This window comes from Lentinus tigrinus (assembly GCF_003813185.1).
Source record: "Lentinus tigrinus ALCF2SS1-7 unplaced genomic scaffold L226scaffold_6, whole genome shotgun sequence".
In the NCBI taxonomy this organism is placed as follows: domain Eukaryota; kingdom Fungi; phylum Basidiomycota; class Agaricomycetes; order Polyporales; family Polyporaceae; genus Lentinus; species Lentinus tigrinus.
The window spans coordinates 1,645,201-1,660,424 of NW_027137915.1; the positions used below are offsets into that span (position 1 = coordinate 1,645,201).

At 58.2% G+C, this 15,224-nt stretch overlaps 7 protein-coding genes across 7 annotated transcripts; 3 read left to right on the forward strand and 4 right to left on the reverse strand.

Moving 5' to 3' along the window:
• The first annotated feature begins 184 nt into the window (after positions 1–184).
• On the forward strand, positions 185–2,536 carry L226DRAFT_532732 (acyltransferase ChoActase/COT/CPT). The gene is made up of 8 exons (XM_067680320.1): positions 185–666; positions 729–791; positions 845–1,094; positions 1,149–1,319; positions 1,342–1,344; positions 1,382–1,876; positions 1,939–2,176; positions 2,253–2,536. The coding sequence occupies exons 1-8, from the start codon at positions 200–202 to the stop codon at positions 2,441–2,443; spliced, it is 1,878 nt and encodes a 625-aa protein (XP_067538556.1). The 5' UTR covers positions 185–199; the 3' UTR covers positions 2,444–2,536.
• Positions 2,537–2,610: 74 nt separating this feature from the next.
• On the reverse strand, positions 2,611–5,285 carry L226DRAFT_544371 (uncharacterized protein; the record flags this gene model as incomplete). The annotated part of the gene is made up of 7 exons (XM_067682269.1): positions 2,611–3,261; positions 3,320–3,479; positions 3,533–3,659; positions 3,715–4,339; positions 4,397–4,510; positions 4,569–4,651; positions 4,703–5,285. 7 exons carry the CDS (start codon positions 5,283–5,285, stop codon positions 2,611–2,613), a joined length of 2,343 nt encoding a protein of 780 aa, XP_067538557.1.
• Positions 5,286–5,824: 539 nt separating this feature from the next.
• Positions 5,825–6,801, reverse strand: L226DRAFT_458808 (uncharacterized protein; the record flags this gene model as incomplete). Its single annotated transcript, XM_067675469.1, has 3 exons — positions 5,825–5,987; positions 6,048–6,529; positions 6,586–6,801. The coding sequence occupies 3 exons, from the start codon at positions 6,799–6,801 to the stop codon at positions 5,825–5,827; spliced, it is 861 nt and encodes a 286-aa protein (XP_067538558.1).
• Positions 6,802–7,846: 1,045 nt separating this feature from the next.
• L226DRAFT_568958 (uncharacterized protein) lies at positions 7,847–8,592 on the reverse strand (the record flags this gene model as incomplete). The annotated part of the gene is made up of 5 exons (XM_067684230.1): positions 7,847–7,902; positions 7,959–7,994; positions 8,050–8,182; positions 8,239–8,368; positions 8,429–8,592. The coding sequence occupies 5 exons, from the start codon at positions 8,590–8,592 to the stop codon at positions 7,847–7,849; spliced, it is 519 nt and encodes a 172-aa protein (XP_067538559.1).
• Positions 8,593–9,026: 434 nt separating this feature from the next.
• On the forward strand, positions 9,027–12,055 carry L226DRAFT_544373 (POP1-domain-containing protein; the record flags this gene model as incomplete). The annotated part of the gene is made up of 12 exons (XM_067682270.1): positions 9,027–9,071; positions 9,136–9,185; positions 9,245–9,359; positions 9,427–9,523; positions 9,579–9,655; positions 9,718–9,893; positions 9,947–10,388; positions 10,452–10,540; positions 10,604–10,778; positions 10,832–11,713; positions 11,773–11,912; positions 11,968–12,055. The coding sequence occupies 12 exons, from the start codon at positions 9,027–9,029 to the stop codon at positions 12,053–12,055; spliced, it is 2,376 nt and encodes a 791-aa protein (XP_067538560.1).
• L226DRAFT_482837 (uncharacterized protein) lies at positions 12,054–13,820 on the reverse strand. The gene is made up of 4 exons (XM_067676985.1): positions 13,667–13,820; positions 13,293–13,598; positions 13,141–13,241; positions 12,054–13,081 (listed from the first exon to the last, which is right to left on the reverse strand). Exons 1-4 carry the CDS (start codon positions 13,743–13,745, stop codon positions 12,320–12,322), a joined length of 1,248 nt encoding a protein of 415 aa, XP_067538561.1. The 5' UTR covers positions 13,746–13,820; the 3' UTR covers positions 12,054–12,319.
• Positions 13,821–13,915: 95 nt separating this feature from the next.
• Positions 13,916–15,185, forward strand: L226DRAFT_558992 (uncharacterized protein). The gene is made up of 3 exons (XM_067683271.1): positions 13,916–14,125; positions 14,177–14,237; positions 14,302–15,185. The coding sequence occupies exons 1-3, from the start codon at positions 13,965–13,967 to the stop codon at positions 15,115–15,117; spliced, it is 1,038 nt and encodes a 345-aa protein (XP_067538562.1). The 5' UTR covers positions 13,916–13,964; the 3' UTR covers positions 15,118–15,185.
• Positions 15,186–15,224: the final 39 nt, after the last annotated feature.

Sequence of the window (15,224 nt, forward strand, 5' to 3'; positions counted from 1 at the left end):
TCGACAGCTTTACCAATCCACCGCTCCTCTCGTTATACACGCAGTGAGAGGTGACAGCCTTCGAGCGCACTACCATCGCGTTGCGCGCTGTACACGACGCCGCCTCTCGACTCCCATCTCCCCTCTCACTTACTTAGATTCCCTACATTCCGCCGGAGCGACTAGACTAACATCACCATAGAAGTCACATAGACCTGCGATGTCGAAACCACGCACTCTCAAAACCTCCGCGCCCCGCAAGTCGGAGGTACCACCTGGGTACGTCGCGGACCCCAGCAAGGGCCCCATGCTCCGGTACGAAGCCTCGCTCCCGAAGCTGCCCGTGCCCACACTCTCCTCCACTGCCGCGAAGTACCTCGAGACGGTCGAGCCGCACGTCACGAAGGAGCAGTTCGCGAAGACGCAGGCCGCGGTGCAGAAGTTCCTCGACTCGGAGCAGAGCAAGGTGCTCCAGGAGCGCCTGCAGCAGCGCGCGGCGCAGCCCGGCGTCGCGAACTGGCTCGCGGAGTGGTGGAACGAGGCGGCGTACATGGGCTACCGCGACCCGGTCGTGGTGTATGTGAGCTACTTCTATGTGCATGTGGACGACAAGACGCGGCCGTCGCAGGCGAAGAGGGCGGCGCAGCTCTTGAAGGCTGTCTTGCCGTTCCGTGCGCTCGTTGAGAGGTGCGTGTTTGTGGTGGTGTGGTACTTTGGCTGTTACGAGCGTTGACGTGGATGTCCGCCAGCGAACAGCTCGAGCCGGAGAAGGTGCGCGGCGCGCCCTTGGCGATGAAGTCATACGAATGGCTGTAAGTATCCCGTTGCAGTCACCTAGCAACCTCGCGCTGATCGGTCGGTGCAGCTTCCACTCGAGTCGTTACCCCACCAAGCCTTCGGACACTGCGAAGAAGTTCGACCCTGCGACGCACAACCACGTTGTCTTTGTTCGCAAGAACAAGTTCTTCAAGGTTCCTCTCGCTGACAAGTCTGGCCGCGAACTCTCAGCAGCCGAGCTCGAGGCGCAGATCGAGAAGGTCATCGAGTTGGCGGGCAACGAGAAGGCGATCCCGGTCGGTGCGCTCACCTCGGAAAACCGTGACATCTGGACAGACGTGAGTTGGTTTCCTGTGGTAGACTTGGGGGTGACTGTGCTGACTTTGCATTAGGCTCGCGCAGCTCTACTTGCAGCATCACCATCGAACGCGGCCACACTCGAGGAGATCGAGTCTGCTATGATCGTGGTTTGCTTGGATGATACCGCGCCCGTGACTCGTGAACAGGCAAGCTGGCAATGTTGGGTCGGTGATGGCAAGAACCGCTTCTACGACAAGCACCAGCGTACGTCCCTCTTCCCCGTACCTGCCTCATTTGTGTTCCGTGACTGACGCCACCTGCAGTCATCGTGTTCGAGAACGGCAAGTCCGGCTTCCTCGGCGAGCACTCCTGCATGGACGGTACGCCTACCCTGCGCCTGAACGAGTTCATCCTCGCCTCCCTCGCCGCGGGCAAGGTTGACCTCGGGCCCGCGCGCACCGCATCGACGGGCGCAGACCTCCCGCCGCCGCAAGAGCTGACGTTCACGCTCGACGCGAAGACAAAGGGCTACGTCGCGGACGCGGAGGGGCACTTTGACGCGCTCGTCGGCCAGCACGACATGGAGGTGCTGCACTACGAGGGCTACGGCAAGGAGTACATCAAGGCGCACAAGGCGAGCCCGGACGCGTGGGCGCAGCTCGTGAAGCAGCTCGCGTTCCACAAGATGTTCAACCGCCCCGGCGTGTGCTACGAGAGCGCGCAGACGCGGAAGTACCAGCTGGGCCGGACGGAGGTTATTAGGAGCGCGAGCAAGGAGAGCAAGGCGTGGGCGGAGGCGATGCTTGACCCCGCGCAGACTGTGAGTGTTGTTTTTTTCTGTTGATGCCGGAGGACGATGAGCTCATCAGGATGGGGTAATAGGACGAGCACCGTGCTGCGTTGTTCCGCAAGGCTGTCTCGCGTCATCTGCAGTACGCCGCTTGGGCAGCGGACGGCCAGGGCGTCGACCGCCACCTCTTTGGCCTGAAGAAGTGTCTGAAGGAGGGCGAGCCCGTCCCTGAGATCTACACGGACGAGTCGTTCAGCAAGACCAGCCATTGGGAGCTGTCCACCTCTCAGCTCTCCTCGCCCTTCTTTGACGGCTGGGGCTACGGTGAAGGTGCGCTCTCTCCTTCTATCATTGCTAGAGAGAGAAGGAAGGATGTGATGCTGATACTGACCGATGCGCTCTGCAGTTGTTCCCGACGGCTACGGACTCTCGTACTCGATCGGCGACCACTACATCCGCTGGACGATCACGAGCTTGAAGCGGAACACGGCAGCGCTCAAGCACTACCTCGCCGAGGCGGCGACCGAGACGCGGTTCATGATGGAGAAGGCCGCGGCGGAGGCGAAGAAGAAGGAAGCGGACAAGGCGAAGCTGTAATGTCTCGTAATGAGGCGGTTCTCATACATATATCTCTTCTGGTGGTTGGACTAGCACGGTCATCTTGATCAATGGGAGCATATAACATACAGTAAGTTATGGATATGGATGAGATTGAGCAATTCCAAGGAATACAGGCGAAGAGAACAGGGTATCGAAGGGACTGACTATAGACGGGATACGATGTCTGGCGACGTATTGGACTGGGCGGAAGTCTCGACGCCGTCGAATACCGGGTGTCTGGCACCAGCCTTGGCCAGTACCAGCTCCTCGCGATTCTCATACCACCACTCGATGGCGTAGTCCTTCTCTGCGTCACCGACGTCCTGCGAGATCGCCTTGAAGAGCGCCTCCACGAGCTCCGTCCGCATCTCCTCGATGCGCTTCTCTGTCGCTTGATTCACCGGTGATGGTGCGGAGACAGACACCACGATCGCCTTGACCTCAGTCAAAAGACGCGGGAGGAGCGTGAGCGAGACGGAAGGAACAGTGGCGATGAGCGTGAGGTGCAGCCGATGAAGGTGCTCAGAGGGAACATCGAAAGACTCCTGAGCGGGAGCAGGTGGCGAGGATGACGACGAGGACGAGGACGCTTGGGCGTCGGGGGAATATGGCAAGGTTGCCTTGACTGGTGCTGCGCGAGCGTGCCGGATGGCATCGAGCAGCACCTCGATGCAATACCAGGCCATTGAGTCGGCGTCCAGGTCTTTCCCGCCGCCTTGCGCGCCGCTAGCGTATCCGAATGAGCTTGCGCTTCGGACGAGCGCGGCGTACGCCATGCAGAGCTGGGTCGTGCTCAGTCGACCGTCGAACGAATTCTGTGATCGCGGAGTTCAGTTCCTGCCCGACTTTGAGAGTGTGTGTACAAGAACGTACCTCGACGAGACAGTGGGCGTACATGGGCACAACTTTCTCTGCGAACGCGGGCTCGGGTTGTCTTTGGATGCTAGCGTCCTTTGCGTGCGATGCGAAGACAGCCAGCATTACCGAATGTGCCGACTCGTACGTCTCGCGATTGTTTGTGTCCCATAGATATCTACACTCAGGGTTAGTAGTTCCGTTAGACGACGTACGAAGGTGTTGACATACGGGTGGCACAGAGGATATACTTGGGACTGGATGACCGCTTCTGACAAGACCGGCACGAGTTGCTCCACACAAGCCAGTGCAAACGCCTTCTTTGCATCGAGCAGCACACGAGGGAGCGTCTCCACGGCTGGGCCAACTAGTCAATACACATAATATACCCACGGATGAACAGATGCTCGAACCTTTGCCCTTGGCAGATATACTCTCGTGATAGCACAGCTCCTGGACGAACCTCCCCGCTTCGGCCTCACTGGCTGAAAGCACGTCCAGAGCCATGTAAAATGCCCGTTTGAGCTCAGGCAGCCCTGACTCGGAGTTGGACGCTACCCCACCGAACTGCGGCATGACGAACGACAGATGGGAGAGCGTGTGGAGAGCGTCAAGAGCTATGGTGTACGACGATGGAGAGGTCGGAGGGGCGGATGGTGGACCGCCGGATTGTTCTCCATAAGGACGAGGGACGAAAACGACGGCAGATAGAATGGATTGCAGGACCATGAGATTCGTGAAGAGGAGCGTCTTCAGAACTTGCCAGGTCGCGGTTGCGATCTCGCGTGTGCTGTCGTCTGCGAATTGACTATCTTCGCTCACACTGGCGAGAGGGCACTTTGACCAGTCCCCCTCAACTGTAGCAGCGAGAGACTGCAGACGGGCGAGTGTGCGTCCTATGGCCTCCCAACCTGGTAAGCGTCGAGACTCCACCAGTACAGTGAGCGAGAGCGCGGTGAACCTGGCTAACGAAGCCATGGACGCGATGTATGTGGAGCTTGTGATACTACGCACGGCTTGCGCGAACGCGCTCTTAGACTACAGGAAAGGGCGTGCGGTCAGAGCAATGCCAAATATGCGAGGACATGAACTTACGAGAATTGTGAACTTGCCATCCGCGTCGTGACCCATTCCGGTTGAGGCCTGCGAGAGAAATGTCCCAGCGTGGTAAGATCGCTCGATTGTGGACACTAGGACGTCTATGACAGTCTACACGCCGGTTGGAATTAGTACAGGCCTGCACATGTATTGTATGAACGTGGCTTACCGGCAATGGAAGTGCCTGTAGACGTTCGGGCGCGACATACTGTGCGCATTGAGAAGCAAGCAATACAGCCAGCGCAAGCGGGTCTTGTGATGATTCTCAGTTCGAGTTCGCGCACAAGTCAAAGAGTTACTCACCTTCCTCCACACCTTTCGCCTCCAGGCTCTTCTTGAAGTCCGTCTCCCATCCAGAGCCCTCCCTTGCATACGTATCCACAACCTCCGCAAGCGCAAGCACCACCTCTTCCTCCACCTTCGCCCTGACCCTCGCCTCCTTCTCCGAGACCTTCAGCTCTGCCTCCCAGTCCTGCAAGCCCAGCAACATCCCCGACGCACACGCAAGCCTCACAACGGCCGCGCTTCCCGCGAAGCCCTCCAACGTCGCCCTAACCCACCTCCCAAGCCTTGCACACACATTCACGCCGCGCGACGGAGGCAGGATGCTCCGTGGGTTCTGCTCCGCATCCGCCTTGTGCACCGCGACGCGCAGGTGCACGGCATGCCGGAACGCGACAGCGAGCGCGGTGAGCTTCGCGTACGTGTACGGACGGAAGAGCGGGCTCCCGAGGACGGTCGCGGTGAGTGCGGTGGGCGAGCCGGGGATTGGCACAGGCGGACGGGCGAGGTAGTGTGCGATGGAGGCTTGGAGGGTCTCGAGCGGGAGAGTGGAGGTTGTGCGGGTGAGGTGGCGTATGAGGTTGATGTATCCGCGGTCGGACATCGTGTTGCGCTCTCGAGGGGGCTGTTAGACGCGATGGTTAAGTCGACGAGCGGAGAGGATGAGCGTATGAAGCAAGCAAGCCACAATGCGGGGTCGGCTGCTGGCTTGCATGAGATATTGGACGGAGCGCGCGAGTACATATGCCGCTCAATCACCTCGGTCCTCGCCGGATGGCACACACTGACAAGGTTTCATGTCAATTAACCCTCACGTCCAACATCAGCTCACACGCAGTCTCTGTGCCCGAGGGCGAGATGTATTGGTTTGTAGTAGCAGGTGGAGACACAAAAGAATGAAAGGCCAAAGCAGTAAAAATATCGATACAACCTAGATCACCAGGAAGAGCTCAAGAAGAAGCTAATAACACACATTGCTGCAAACAATCCCTATGGAAGAAGAACAAAGCTAAAGCCTGAAGGGAGGAAGGAGGGTAACGGAAGGAGGTATCTCGTGGGGCTTCCTTCCGCAGTGCAGCAATTGTTTCACCATGCCAGGGTGGACGATCCAGTCTTTCATCAAGCCGAACGCAAGCACGGAGCTTAGCGGCGGGCGGTGGCCGTGGGGGTGATCGTCACCGTCACCGTCGAGCTCGGGGGCGCGCAGGTTGCGGCGGAGTCGGTCGCGGTCGCAGAGGCAGTCACCGTGACGGTGACGGTCTCCTCCGCACAGTCAGCGCTGGACGTGGCAGAAGCAGCAGACGAGCTAATATGCACAAGCTGGTGTCAGAATATGCCCTGGGATGTGGGAATTGAGATAACTCACCTCGCACTCGCAGCCGCGTTGTTGCCGGACGAAACGCCTGCAACGGCAGCGTTGATCTCGTCCGCAGTCGCGTCCTCAACGAGGAGGTTCTGCGTGAAGATGCAGCCGTTCGGGTCGTTGGCGTCGTCGCAGCTGTTGCCCTTGCCCGTGTTGTCGTTGAGGTTGCCCGGGGCGAACGTGCCGGACTTGAGCGCGTCCTGCGGGTTACCGCCAACGGCGGCGATCTGCTTGGCGAGCTCGAGGACGATAGCCTTGTTCGTCGCGGCAGCATTGGGCGACGCGGGGTCTTGGTGCTGCGTGATCGCCGCGATCTCGGGGTTCTTCGCAGTCTGGGTGCAGAGCGCGGACGCGAGGCCAACCTTGCCGGTGTTGCGTTCGATGGCACGGAAGAGCAGCGCGTTGACCATGGCGTCAACGTCGCCGGCGGCCTTGCCGTTGGTGAAGGCCTGGTCGGCAACGGCTTGTTGCAAGCAGGCGAGGTCCTGTACACAAGTCATGAGATTGTGCAAAGATTGCAGCAGAGAACAAAGGTACTGACTGTGATGTCACCAGCACCCTGTGCGGCAGCGGCATCGCCAAGAAGAGCGAAGACAGGGTCGACGATCTTGTCGGGGTTGTTCAAGTTGAGAGTCGCACGGACGGCCGTGAGGATGGGCTCGTGCGAGTGCTCCTGGGGAACCTCACGGCGAACGGGGGCCGCAACGGCAAGGTAGGAGAAGAGGGCAAGAGCAGCGAAGGACTTGATGGAGACCATGGTGAAAACTTGTGTGTAGGGTGACCTGACCGGGGAGGTTGTATCGACAAAAGAGGGTACGCCAGCGACCTGTAGGTGTACGTCTGTCAGCATCAGGCTCTATATAAGCATGGCGAGCCACGACAAAGACTAACAAAGAACCGAGAAGGTTTAAAGGAACTTGCAAGATCCGGTCTTGGCTGCGAGCAGAATGAAGGACGTCGACGCAGGCCCCCGAGGCTTTATACCCCCCGGCGAAACACCCATCGCGGCAGCATTGGATCGGGCCGCGGGACCACAAGGCACGCGGTTGCCATGCCGCGGAAAACACGCCCGACGTGGCCCGGATAATGAGCCGACGGGTCGAGAGTGCTTTACTTATTGCTTTTCTAACAGAACTTCCAATGCGCCTTGCCCGCCGGGCAACAGTGTTGTCCTGGTTTCTTCATCCTGACAACTGCAATCAATTGAACCACGGCTAGGCTACCGTATCCGGTAAGTCATCCTCGCAGTAACGGGGCGCCCGCGCGGGCCGAGCGGCCTCCGTCCTGCTGTGTCCTCCCAAGCGATGGGAAAAGAGACAACGCAGTCTCATTATGACGCTAGGGACAAGGTGATAATCAACGAGTAACGGCTTGCAACCAGGAGAGATGGTGTCCTCCTGCCAGTTAGTCGAAACATTGACACGCCCAAGCAGGCACGTACACATCGTCCGACGATCGCAAGGGCAAACGATGGCAGCGAGCGCATCATCCCTGCATGGTGGGCATCTCGCAGTGACTTCGAGACGTCATGCATTGACGACCGGACATGAGTTATCTGAGACTTTCCGAGGTCGAATTGCCAACATGGATCAGGATTCACCGAGCTTTCGCCTGTTGTAACTACCTTGAGGTACTGACCAGTGACCATTCGGCGTTGCTGGTACAAGCCCACCACATGGCATCATGTCTGAATCCTTGTAGCTCGGCAGCAGGTTGACAATCACACTGGATGTGAAACCTAAACAGGTCACGCTCAGTGGAGGAGCTCATAGGACGGAAAACGCAGCAGGGTATCTATTGGTCTACACAAGGCGAACAGTCGAACTCTCCTTCTTGGTGAGAGAGTGGAGGTCTTGTTCTGCGCCATGACCATATAAGCATGAACCGATACCGAGGATGCAGAAGAGTACTCACGAACGCCCCATACGTGCGCGCGCAGGTCCAAGAATTCTGCGATGCCGTTCAGTAGGTGTCGCTTTACTCGATTTGTTCTGTATAGGCTTACCGACATGGAGGCCATCGTACAACTTCTTCATCTCAGCACGCACACGAGAGATGTCCTCTTTGGTAGCCGAGGTCTCACTCAGAGCCTTCAGCTCCTTCTCTACAGCCTCAATCCTCCTCACATGCGCGGAAACCTGAATCGTGATGCACGTTGCAGCTTCTGGAAGACAACATCAAAACAAGCACGTACCTTTTGTGTGCTCGCCTGGAGCTCCTCCACGCTCGCTTGCAACGCGGCCGAAGCCAGCTTGTACTCTTCAAGCAGGTGGTATGCAGCCAGCGACGAAGCCAGCGAGAACCCGAACAAAAATCCAACGATTCTATATACCACAAGTCAGTTGTAAACAGTCCGCATCACACACGACACCATTGGCACGCACCCGCCGCGGAACGCGCCGACGGGCTTCTTCGCTGGGGGAACGGAGCCCAGGTTGGGCGTCGCCTCCTGGCGCACGACCCGCGTGGTTGAGAGCAGGCGACTTGGAGCTGCGCGTACGCTGTGTGTCCGGGCGATAGGGAGGGTGCGTGCGGCAAGGGAGGCCATGGTGGTAGTGAGCGGGCGAACCCGTGTGTGCCGACAAGTCCGTGCCACCGCGCGTAACGCGTGTTCCCGAAAAGGAGATGCGGCTTCAGCCTCGAGTTTTGCAGCCACCTCCACCTTCGACGCGTCTGCTTGTGCTACATTCTGGGTTTTGCTCACTATACGCGTGATAGTGTGCTTTCTACTGGATCTGAATGACACTCAGCCATCGAGATGGCCCGAAGCGACAAAACGAGTCTCGTACCTCCGACGAGCTGTCTGGACGCGAGCGGAAGAAACAGAAGACTCAGATCGCGCGGACTATTGCAGTGCAAGAGGGTAGTCCATCGGGTTCAGGAGGAAATGCGGCTGCTGGTCCGTCGAAGTCTGTGCGCTTTGACAGTGAGTAGTGAAGGTCAGCGCAGGCAGGAGGAAGTCTCAGTCTAGTTTCTGCAGGTATGAAGGGGCTTCCTGGCGCGTTAGACGTGGAGAGATTCGCAGAGGTACGTTCACTTAGATCAATATATACACGTCGATACTCCAGTTTCGTTTAACGCTGCGGGGTAGTCCAGGGCGTTTGAGATCAATGCAATGCACGAAGCCATGCAGAATGCACGGTATGTCCCCATGCTAGTCAACGTCCGAATGAACCCTAGAACATGGATTTTTGAATCAGCGCGAGCTCGACAAGTCGTGCATGGCAACAACTCCCAAGACATCTTCGTCGAAGAGCAGCCAGCCATGACGTCCGTCGTGTACCTCTAAGGTTGCGGGACAAGGCTCGTGCTGAGGTACGTACTACCCAGCTTGCCCATTGTACACCCCGGTGTCGCTCACGCGTTCTGTCAAACATGCCAGATGGACCCTGCTCGTAAGACTGCACTGGGCCGGCATAATCCCAAACTCGGAAAGCTGAAGAGGGTTAAGCGGACAATCGATCTGCTCCGACGGCAAAGTATGTCAAGCATATCGTGCACGCTCTCGTTATTCTGACATCAAATGGATTGTAGAGGACAAGACATGGCTCGAAACGCACATCTGGCACGCGAAACGAATGCACATGGAGAATATATGGGGCTACAAATTGGTGGGTGCATCGGAAAGGTTGGCGAGCCAGGTTGGAAGTTCAACTGAGCCGTACACCTCCAGGCAGTGACCCCGACAGAGAAGTCCTTCCGACCATCGCATCGAGCGTCCGTACACGGGTCAATCCTGCACGACGCCTCGTACTTTGCCACCATCGAGCTGAAGGGCCCCGAAGACCTGCTGCGCACTATCTTGGACAGCTGTTGCGATTGCCAAGGACCGAGTATGGGTGCTACAAGGTAAGGATTTGTTCACTTTACTCTCAGAAGGCTACTGAGCTGATGATATGCAGATTCCTGACTGGTACCAGGGCCGCAGAGACGTACATCTACGGATATAACAAATATCCCTACAATCTCATTGGACCCGCAACCGTGCTCTGGCACGCCATCTCTACCGATGCGCCACCAGTGATCCAGAGAGGAAGTGGCAAGGGAAAAGGCAAAGGCAAAGGAAAGGAGAAGGAGACTGCCCCTGCTACCGACACGCAGCAGCGCATCCGCACTGTCTGGATACGGGTGCATCCATCGATTACAGAAGAAGCGCACGATGCGCTTCGACTTTCAGCGTCGTTTGCGCTCGATGGGGCTAAGCAGGTTGGGAGGGTTGCCGCAATTGAGATGGCTGACCTCAGGGAGCACTTCAATGTCTTTGAGATCATGGGCCCGAAGTCGAGCCAAGTTATCAAGGGCGCGTTGCGGCCTGTCGATGACAAACGGGAGGACTTCAAGAAGGCACGTTTCCAGGAATCATTCCGTGTGTTTATATCTTTGTTTTCTGACTCTCCGCCTTAACAGTTCTGGAACTCTTTGAAGAGCTTGCAGTCTTCTGGCTCGGTTGCACGGGGTATGATGATCGGTTTCACCGTACATGACCCGCGATTGTGGTGGGCGTTGCGTCTCCATGACTGGTCCCATAGCGATCGCTAAAGCTTGCTATCATGTCACAGTTTCCCTCCCAAGAACGCCAAACTCAACAAAGAGAGCGGGTCCACACTTCCCCCTGCATCTCAAGTCTTCCCGTGTGCCGCGCTGGCGCAAAGCCAGATATGGGACGAACAGACCCGGATGAAATTACGGAAGCCACGGTACAAGAAGAAAGACCTGGACCAGCGTCGATCGAACGTACGTCGTTCATCACCGTATTGTGACCGAGCACCCTCTCAATGAGCACACAGAACCTCGTTCCAGGCACGCCACTGAAGTCCGAACGCAACGATGACCGAATCCCCGTGCTCCTCATCCAACGCTCCGTCGAGAACGCCCCGCTCTCGCAAGACACCCGCCTCTCCACTGCGACCTCTTTGCACGGGTGGACACTCATCATTCCCCAGGGGTGGGGCATGCCCTTCCTCTCATCGCTCATCTACACTGGAACCCGCGTTGGGGGGCAGCGTGAGCGCCAGACGCAGGCCTTCGAAGCCGGCTGCGCGTACTTCCCTCGCGACATCCCCGCTACGCAGGCGTACGATGACTACGCCGAGGACAGGGCATACGACGAGCGTGAGACCTGGGAGCGCAAGCCGCCTGCGAAGCGGCCAAACTACGACAAGCTGGGCACGCGGAGCCCGTGGCGCCCGGACTGGGGCGTCGTCTTGGGCACCGAAAAGCCCCCGGAGCCGCAGGAGCTCGAGGAGTTTGTGGACACGCAGAGGGACGAGGACGCCATGGCTGTGGACGCCACCGCCCCCGGGACGGCGACTGGCGCCGAGGGAGCTGGGGACCAGAAGGCCGAGCAGTGGCTCCTTCGTGGTCCGGACGTGCCTGCGATCGTTGCGAAGGTCTCGCCAATGTTGAGTCCTGCTGCGGAGCTGCTCACGCAGATCAACAAGACACGGACGAAGCGGAAGCTCGCTCCGCTCAAGGCTGGCTCGCGGCCTGAGGACTTGCTCAAGGGCGCCTTGGTTAATGTCAGCATCACCCTGCTGGGGCGTGGCTGTCCGGACGATATGGCTGTGATACATCGTGTCGAGGATGACGAGGCGAGGGCGTGGATGACGGCGGAGGCGAAGCGGAAGAAAGGGCTCTCGCTTATCCAGGATGGACCTGATGAGACCGAGGTTTGCTGACTGCACGATCCTCTGGATGGCTCCCGCGAGACTAATTCTACAACCTCTAGCTTTCACAAGCAAGGCCTTCAACCGACACAATCATCGGTTATGTGACGACTGGTAGCTTTTCGCTCTCGCTCGGCGAGGGACATGCGGTTGGCGCAGTGCCTCTGGCACAGTACCTGGAGCTTCGGACGCAAGCTCAAAGGTGAGCGTCAATATGTCTTGCGCATATCACGGTTCTGAAGCTGATTTTTCCGCAGGTTGCGCAATGACTCGAAGTTGCTCGTCAAGCTGAGGAACCGCGATGAGATGATCTGCCGGGCAGCGTACCTCGAGCTCTTGTACTGAGACTCGGAGCTGCAGTCCTGCAGGCTGCGGTGTGGATTAGCGGTGCAGTTTGGGAGCACGCCTTGTAAAGATACAGTAGTCGGCCGGGACTCTACAATGCGGGGTGGGAGACAAATGCCAAGAAGTGGAGAGACACGAAAGACAAAGTAATGATGCGATGCGAGCAATGGGCACTGGCGAAAAAAAAACTGATGCAGCAGTTGTCCATGGAACTGTGAGGCGAGGGAACCGAAGGCAACAGACAAAGGACTACTACGAGGACGATCAGCTGAGCTTCCATCGCTCGAGCGCGCCCTGTATCAGCCGCGCCATGTCCTCCTTTGCCTGCTTCTTTGCGCTGTCTGTGATACCCTCGAGCGCATCGAGCTCCTCCGGCGATGTCTTGAGCGGGTTGAACTCGAGCACGTGCCCATCTCTCGTCTGTACCGAGACCAGGGCAGAGAACGACGGGCCGATGAAGGGATCCTCCAGCGATGACGACGCCCGCTCAATGACCGTACTCCCTTTCCACGTGTTTGTTGGCTGGGAATCCGACTCGACAAGGGTTGCTTGCGATGCGGATCTTGAGTGTCCGCCTTGCGAACTTGACCCGGATACTCCTAAGTGCGAAGAAGACGATGCAGAACGGACGATGATACTGCGCTGCTTCTTCAATGTCTTCCCTCCGCCCGCCCCCGCTCCCTTTCCCTTCCCTGGTCCTGTGCCATCTGGGGCGTCTGGATCGGCCTCTGCTACGGCTTTGAACCAGTTCTTGAGGTCCAGTTGGTATGGATTGGCGAGAGGAGAGCCGTTTACGCTGAGCATGTGTTCGTTCTTGCGTGGCCAACGCGGATGGTTTGCTTCAGAGGGCAGGACAGGGTTGAATGTGGATGTAGACGGGACTCGAGAGGCTGGACGGGTGGCTTGGGACGGTTTGGCAGGAGATGCGAAGCGGGATGGTGTTCGAGGGAAACCTAATGGCTTGGATGCGCCCTTCTGAGGACTTGGCGAGACTGCGCCAGAGGGTACGCGTGATACGATACGTGTCTGTAGGGGTTGCAAGCGTGAACACACAATCTGATGCTATCGATACGACGAGGACGTACCTTTGCAGGGGTCTTGGTAATCGGAAGACGCGACTTCTGTGCGGTCGAAGGCGCAAGTGGGGGCGCAGGTTTCTTCTTGGGGGTAGCAGCAACCATCCGAGCTACGGAGACAATTAACCATAGCCTCACGACGCGCTTTTGGCACCACATACCGTTCTTGATGCCTCTCGAGCCCTCGACCTCCTGCTGCCCCTTCGCCGCCTTCTCCTCCGACTCCTGACTCTCGACCCACTTGCGTTTCCGCGTGCCAAGGTCAATCGTCGCGTCCTCATTGCCCAGGAGCTCGCGATTTCGCCCCTTGACGGCGGCCTGGATGTCCCCATTGTACTTGACGAACTCGCGAAGGGTCATGTCGCGCACGATGCGCGGCATGCGCAGGATGAGGCTCTCCTGGTGCCGCCGGAAGTTCTCGAGCACGTCCGTCAGCCATTCCTCGAACTGGCGCGTCTTGTGTGACACTGGAGGTTACGGGCGCGTGTGCGGTCGGTAGGACAGATAACAGCCTGAGGCGGACGAGGGCACTGACCTTCGAGGTCGAGGTTCGCGAGGAGCTGCTCTTTCTCCTCGGCGCTGTACTTCCGTGTTCTTGAGCTTGAGCTGGACATCGTGCTGGGGAGGCCGGGAGGGGAGAGGAGGGAGGCAGAGGCGGCGGGCGTCGCGTGGGGTGACCGTGTCGGTGTGGTTGGCAATGGGTTGAGACGCGAACGAGCCACCCGCGCCGTTTACGCGGGCGGCAGAGATCACGTGGGCCCGTACTTTTCTCTTTCTGCCTTCACCTCGCTGCGGGGCTGCTAGTGCTGCTTGGGTTGTCCTGCGTGCTCATCATGCCTCTTGACGGTCACGCGCATCTCGTACGACAAGGATGGTCAGGAAAGGGCAACGGTCTCCGCCATGGTGCCATCGCGAAACCTGTAACGGTCGTCCAGAAGAAAACACTCTCGGGTATTGGGAAGGACCGCGATGAAGCTTTTCCCTTCTGGGACCAGTACGTCAAGTCACCTAGCACCATGCATACACATCCTCATCAGCCGACCAGCGTATTCCAAGCTGCGTCAGTCAGCATACAACTGAAGCTGCATGATTCAGACAACGAGTCTGTACGTATCGTATCTACCCTCCTGCGCCCCCACCAACTTCACTAACCGTCTTCATCCTGCATAGGACTCTGAGGGCGGAGATAGCTCGAGCGCGACGCCCGCCCCGGAGCTCAAACGCACAAGCACCGGCATCATCTCCAACCGCCGACCCACCACGGGCACCCCCGCCCTCTCCGGGACAAGTACTCCTGCTGACTCCCTAACGAGCACAAGCGCAAGTGGGAGCAGTACCCCTCGCCTGAACATCATGGCGGCTGCGAAGCAACAGGCCGCGCGCAGGATGCTCTACTCGATGTTCTACCGCGGACCCGTGATCGCTCTGGAGGACGAGACGAACAGTGAGGTGGGTGGGAGCGGTATCGGGAGCGGGGATGGACCATCTGCTGTATCGTCGCCGGCTTCCTCTTCGGACTCAGACGATGAGGGAGAGGTTGGGGAAGAGAAGAATCACAAGACGAGCAAGAAGCGGAAGGCGGGGTTGGACGGCGATGCGGACAAGAGGGAGAAGAAGCGGCGGAGAAGGGAGGAGAAGGAGAAGAAGCAAAAGAAGAAGAGCTCTAAGGCGAAGGGCAAAGAGCGAGCGACGGAGGTTTCAGATGATGAAGATGAAGAAAACGACCGGGATGGCTCGGACGAAGTGCAGGACGTTAAAGCGGCAAAGGCAGCAAGGAAAGCCGAAAAGGTTGAGAGGAAGAGGCGCAGAGCGGAGAAGCGGGCTCGGAAGGAGGAGAGACGGAAACGGCGGGCTGAATGCGAGGCCCGGGCTAGGGCGGATGAGGACAATCCTGACGGCGAGCCAGGGAAGAAGATGAAGAAGTCGAAACGGACATCCGACTCGTCTGACTCGCCGAAAGTCAAACAAAAAGCCAAGAAGTCATGATACACTTCCCTGTACTATGGTATCGTAGAGTTTCAGAGGATGGATATCTCGCTTTCCTGTGTACCACCCACCGTGAGTTGGCGCATCAAGTCCTGCAGTGTCACAGC

Excerpts from the sequence above, each read along its gene's own strand:
- L226DRAFT_532732 (XM_067680320.1), top strand. The coding sequence starts at position 200 with ATGTCGAAACCACGCACTCTCAAAACCTCCGCGCCCCGCAAGTCGGAG. Across the intron at positions 1,095-1,148 it reads ACCGTGACATCTGGACAGAC|GCTCGCGCAGCTCTACTTGC; the intron begins GTGAGTTGGTTT and ends ACTTTGCATTAG. Across the intron at positions 1,877-1,938 it reads TGCTTGACCCCGCGCAGACT|GACGAGCACCGTGCTGCGTT; the intron begins GTGAGTGTTGTT and ends ATGGGGTAATAG.
- L226DRAFT_482837 (XM_067676985.1), bottom strand. The coding sequence starts at position 13,745 with ATGTCCAGCTCAAGCTCAAGAACACGGAAGTACAGCGCCGAGGAGAAA. Across the intron at positions 13,599-13,666 it reads CGCGAACCTCGACCTCGAAG|TGTCACACAAGACGCGCCAG; the intron begins GTCAGTGCCCTC and ends CGTAACCTCCAG. Across the intron at positions 13,082-13,140 it reads TTACCAAGACCCCTGCAAAG|ACACGTATCGTATCACGCGT; the intron begins GTACGTCCTCGT and ends CAACCCCTACAG.
- L226DRAFT_558992 (XM_067683271.1), top strand. The coding sequence starts at position 13,965 with ATGCCTCTTGACGGTCACGCGCATCTCGTACGACAAGGATGGTCAGGA. Across the intron at positions 14,126-14,176 it reads GCTTTTCCCTTCTGGGACCA|CGTATTCCAAGCTGCGTCAG; the intron begins GTACGTCAAGTC and ends TCAGCCGACCAG. Across the intron at positions 14,238-14,301 it reads ATGATTCAGACAACGAGTCT|GACTCTGAGGGCGGAGATAG; the intron begins GTACGTATCGTA and ends CATCCTGCATAG.